The sequence below is a fragment of the Vespula vulgaris genome, chromosome 6 (genome assembly GCF_905475345.1).
Source record: "Vespula vulgaris chromosome 6, iyVesVulg1.1, whole genome shotgun sequence".
NCBI lineage: Eukaryota > Metazoa > Arthropoda > Insecta > Hymenoptera > Vespidae > Vespula > Vespula vulgaris.
The window spans coordinates 3,509,001-3,515,000 of NC_066591.1; the positions used below are offsets into that span (position 1 = coordinate 3,509,001).

The 6,000-nt window shown below is 32.4% G+C and overlaps 1 protein-coding gene across 3 annotated transcripts in view; it reads left to right on the forward strand.

The window, feature by feature from the left end:
• Positions 1-6,000, forward strand: part of LOC127064799 (uncharacterized) — a 31,660-nt gene that overhangs the window by 15,688 nt on the left and 9,972 nt on the right. For all 3 annotated transcript variants that reach the window (XM_050996357.1, XM_050996356.1, XM_050996358.1), the window contains exons 2-3: positions 5,041-5,254; positions 5,480-5,784. In XM_050996357.1, coding sequence (XP_050852314.1) covers positions 5,144-5,254; positions 5,480-5,784 — 416 coding nt within the window. In that variant the 5' untranslated portion in view covers positions 5,041-5,143. The remainder of the gene's footprint in view (positions 1-5,040; positions 5,255-5,479; positions 5,785-6,000) is intronic.

Sequence of the window (6,000 nt, forward strand, 5' to 3'; positions counted from 1 at the left end):
TATACATGTAAGTATTTAACAGTGATACGTGCTTTTGAAGAAATCTCTCTATTTCTCTCGTATGTGTGAGTAATTATTGTTTATATATACAAAAAGGGATATATACAACAAAATAAGCTTATACATACGTTTGTATGTACGTGTATATATAAAGTACATGCATATGTACATAGGCTTTCTGTTCGAGCAATTGTCCGCGACGGTTGGCTTGTAAATCTGCCTTTCAAACGAAGCACCGCATTAAAAAAATGTTTCGAGGATAACGTGAGATTGATTTTCCCTTTCTAGAAATAAATGTGTTAGTTATCAGACATCATCGAATAATACCATCATTGTGATTAAGATTCTACTATATTAATTACATTTTTTGCCATTATCATCATCATCATCATCATCATATTGTTAATTATATATGATCCATATTTTAAAAAAAGTAACATTGATTTACTTTGTTTTGATTATTACATCATCGAACAAGACCGCCATTGTGGTTAACATTCAATTATGTTAATCGTAATGTCGACTATTAAAATAGTTCAACAAAATAATTGATGATTTTATTTAAAGGATTCATTATTAATTAATATTTTTCATTATTATTAATGATGTCATTGACATTTTATCTTGATTATTATCTCGAAACAAATCTAATATAGGATCGTATAAATTATTTATATATACTTATCACGTTTATACACACATACACACACACATCTATAGCATCGCCATTAATATAGAATATATATATATATATTCTTATTATTATTATCATTATTATCGCAATCACGTGACTCGCTGAACGTGAATGCAATAAGTTTAATATTTTAGCAAATAAATTTCATTCGTGACCGTAGACGGAAATAATTACGAAGGTAGCGGTAAAGTGGATGTGCGACGTTAAAATGGTGGATGAGAAGATCCTTCGAATGTTCTCTCTCTCTCTTTCCCCCTTCTCTTTCTAGTTATCTATCTCTCTCTCTCTCCCCCTCTCTTTCTACTTCTCTCACTCCCTCTCTCTCTCTCTCCCTCTCCCTCTCCCTTTCTCTAGCTCTCTCTTTCTCCCTCTGTCTTTCTCGAGTATTCTACAGTAAAGGCGTATCATTAGCCGTGGCGTGTTTTATAGACGTGAATTCATGAATGGCCTCCGTTCATTACTTCAACGATTTCTACAGAGATAGATAAAGAGAGAAGCTGCATAATGCGTTGGTGTCTCGGTTTAATGTTCGATTCTTATTGTAATCGACGAAATTAAGCTATTACTAGCACTGTCAAACGAAACTAATCTTTAGAAAGAAGATCGTATTTTCTGAACAGCCATATTTCATTTAAGAAACATAAGCATACGTAAATATTTGTTTATAATTCAGATACAATTCATTTAGATCAGTAACCGTTCTGAATTTGAGAACCATATTTGTTTGTAATTAGGACTATTCGTTAGTTTGAATGGATTTTAATAAATTTATAGATTGTAATAATTAGAAGGATCTTAATAATTAACTCTTAAGAAAAAAAGCGATCATATTAACGTCCATCTTGAATTTATTTGTTTTCAATTATATTTTGTTATATTAAATTTGATTACATTACAAGAAAGAATTAACAAATTTATTGACGTACTGTATAAAATTGTAGGTCAAAAAATTAAGAAAGAAAGATCTTAATAATTAGTTCTGAATCAGTTTGCAGTCGGTAAATAACTTTACAGATATACACGCGCACATACAATTACTTATCGAGCAAGAATTAAGGACTCCATAACGATCTTAAAAATGCGTTGCGAAATTCTAAAGTTTGTCATTTTCATTTGATTTCCTTATACTTAATTTTACAATACATATGCATATACATTTATGATTTACACACACACACACACATATATTTTATACAGAGTTCATTTCTTCTCCAATAGAATGAGTTTAAAGTAAGCGAAGCTTGCAAGCTTTGAACTGGGTCAAAAGTCGACGCGTGACTACTTGCCAACCTACTTGGGAATGGGTTGTTCGAACTTACTCGTAAATATTCTCACACGTGGACATACACGTGTGTGTCTTGTCTGTGATAAAAATATAGGTACTTTCTCTCTCTCTCTCTCTCTCTCTTTCCTTTTCTCTCTTTCTTCCTCAAAGTATTTATGTCTGTATTTATTCTGTAACAATTTTTATCTCTTTGTAACTCGGTTCAATTGTGAGACAATCTCTAAGCTCTTTTCTTTTTCTTTCTTTTTTTTTTTTTACCTAATTATCTCTCTCTGTCTCTCTGTTTCTCTCTCTGTTTCTCTCTCTCTCTCTCTCTGTTTCTCTCTCTCTCTCTCTTTTTCTTTTTCTCTTCCGATGATTCAACGGGGTCGACGATCCGTTAGGAGCTTCGACGAATCACTATACACCGGCGTTGTGTACGATGATAGCGGCTAATTTCCTTTGGAAGGATGAATAATTCATTTCCGTTTGGTCGTATCAACAAGGGATTCTTCGTAAAATCGACTATTCAATTTTATGTAGTTATCTTCGTATCGTTACGAATATAACAGTTTATCGGGAATGAGAACAATATACTGTGCAATGAAAAGATATTGGGAATAATTTTATTGAATCTTCTTTTCCTATTTGAACGTTATGCTATTCTTAATTGTGGTGAAATCTATTATATCCATAAATATAGGATGGTACGAAAAAACATTACGAATAAATGATAAAATAATGTAATAATACAATCAATATCGATTAGTAAGCAGAATAATATAAAATATATTATTTTAAAATAAATAATATTATTCATATTTATTATATTATATTATATGTCACGTTATTGATAACAATTTTATTAACAATAATATTATATTATTGTATTATCAATACCATTTTTTTTTCTTGTTTGAAGATACATTACTTTTTAATTGTGATAAAGTACATAATATATGATTATATAGTATTGATATTATGTAGGTTGTTAAAATAATTTCTTTTTAGAGAATTCTTCCCTTTTTTCCCCCGAGATACAAATATGTACTTCATAATACATTTTGTGATATTGCAGAAAAGATATTGTCCGCCATTAAGATTTTTACTTCGGTTCATAGCGTGGCCCACATTAAAAGCGAGATCAAACTGAGACCCGAGTTGGTACTCTGCCAGAATAGAATATTGTTTCTTATAAGAATAAGAGAGCATCCCGCATTCTCTCGGCACAAGAGAATAGAAAAAAAAGCTGCGTTAAAAAAGATTCTCCTACTTTTTCATAATAAGGATGTATAATCAAGATCGTGCGCGCAGATGCGTCTATTTCAAACGAAGAATAAACTGTCATTGTTTCAACAAAAACTGGAAAGTTTATTAATTAGAATGTTAATCCTTCGATATGTTTTTTTACAATTATTATCAATATGATCGTTCCAAATCCTAATTACTTCGGTCATCTTATTATAAACATAAGATTAAATATCTACCATTTTATATTCGCCATTTTGAAATGATGATTCGAGGGATTATTTAAAAAATTCTTATCGTAAAATTTGATTAAATCTATTCGCGTTTGCATAAAACTTTTGCACACGCACATACAACGCAAATATACATATTTAAAAAAATATTATAAGATAAATATTTATGACGTGTATCCCATATTCATGATTTATTATACAAATGGTGTAAAATACGTATAAATTTTGAAAGCATCCATTAATTGGCAACATCCATTTCTATGATAAGTTATAGTCGTCAGAGACTCTTTAGAAGGAGGACATATGCAAGTAGAACACACTGAACAGAAGAAAAAGAACTTCAAAGGGGGATTTTAACGAAATTTCGTAGAATTCTCAAAGCGTTAGATTTGATGTGTTGTATTTCAGTGTGCAATCGACCCATTTTCTAAAAGCGTGTCTCGTAGAACGTTATTCGGAGCTTTGCTCTTTGCAAAATATTTATAGCCCCCTTCCAATACATAAGCAAAAGGAGGTTCGAACTTTTAAATAACGCGCCCTCTTTCCAATCTAATTGTGTACGTATCTGCTCTGCTGTGCGTGTGTATGTATATGTGTGTAAAAAGTACTTACACGTCATAATTGGTGAACCAAATCGTAGGGTTGCGTCGCTACTCGTTCGAAGCTGTCTTGGAAAGTCAAGAAAGACAAATAAAGAGAAGCGTCAAGTGGAATGTACAGAATGTTAATCGTTTAATGGGATATAATCGGTTAATGGGGGACCCTTGCATTCAGTAGAACCCACCATACGTGACGGATGTATAAGACCGCCGACTCTAATGCCTCTATATTTATTTTTATCCGACAGAGAAGATTATATCTTCTCTCTCTTTTTCTTTCCTTCTATCTTTCTCTCTCTCTCTCCTTTTCTCACGCAAAGACTTTCTTCTCGCATTTATTTGCTTCTTCATGAAATACATACTCACAATTTTTTTTTTTTTTTTATTTTTTTTATACTTATAAATATTTTTTCAGATTAAATTTCTTTTTCTACAAGTGCTATGTAATCAAATATCGTAACTTTAAAACATGTGTATGTAAAACATAATATAATATATGTATGTAGAAGTATATATGTATAGAATCTTGTAATAATATTTTCATTAACGCGAACAAAAGAACGGACTATAAATAAATAATTTATTCTTGTAACTTCATTCTCCTTTTGCGCGTAACGGACCGATAAACAGGTTGCGTGCGTGCGTGCGTGCATTCTGGGTGCGGTTCATCCTAGTCCGGTTAATCGATTTTCTTTTCAATGTATTATTAAATTAAGTAGAAACGAAAATATTACGTATACGATAGAAATGTTATCGATTAAATTTCTTTTCAATTAAATTTTCGAAATTTCAATAATATATATATGTATATATAATATAATATAATATAATAAAACGATTGCATAATAATGCCGGGTTGCTTACGCGAAATTCAAAATGGCGCTTTCATGAGCCGCCATCTTGGCGAACGTTCAGCTTTCGAATTTTTTTAAATAAGGAACAAATTCTTTTTGTTGTTGTTTTTCTTCTTATCTATGATACACTTTTATGCTTTATTTACAGCCTGGTATGATAAATGGTGGCGACCAGCAGTATGGTGTATGAGGAGATAGTCGGAATAAGGGGCAGCTGACCTCAGCCGCCGCGCACGCTCTTTACGCGCGAGATGCCCCACAATCTGAACTCGGCTTCCGCCAACTCCGCCAACACGGGACCGAATCATCAGGCTTATCCTCACCAGCCTTATCACCGAAATGGAGATGGACTTCAGCCAGAGGTAATCCTTTATATCTCCAACACGTAATTATGTTTTCTACATTTCTATTTTCATTTTGTTTACTTATTCAATATAAATATTGTTTAGTAGTAAGTAATTATTTCGTGAACAGATAAAACAAAGCATTAGTTACAAAAAAATATATATACTTTTTTTTTTAAGTAACTATTATTATTTATAGTGATTACATTAATCGACCAAATATAATGATCGTTTAATTCGTAGAAAGAGCCGGTTGAATTCGACACGTCGCATCTACGCGGTGCACCTGCCGAAGTGGAGGCATTGGTACACAATATCAAAGACGTTGCACAACAATTTCTTTATCACTGGAAAACGTTTCCCATTGTCTTACCACCTCCACTTTCGACGGGTACGGAAGGCGAGGACACGCTCGCACGAAAGAAACATCACTTGAAGGATCTTTTCGTAGCACCGAGTTTCGATGAATTGGATGCTGTTGCAGTTGATAGCAAAGGAGAACCTCGAAGACTCACTAATAAACAATTAGAAAGCATCAGAGAAAGAGGGTAGGTCGTTAAAAAAGAAGAAGTCTTACCTTTTCTCCAACCACATTTTCTTATTTATTATTATTTTTAATCAATTTATTTTTTGTCTATTTCTCTCTTTCTCTCTCCCTTCCTCTCTCTCTCTCTCTCTCTCTCTCTCTCTCTCTCTCTCTCTCTCTCTCTCTCTTTCTCTATCTCTCTCATCCCTTTTTTTCTCTCGATCAGTAGTTTTATTGG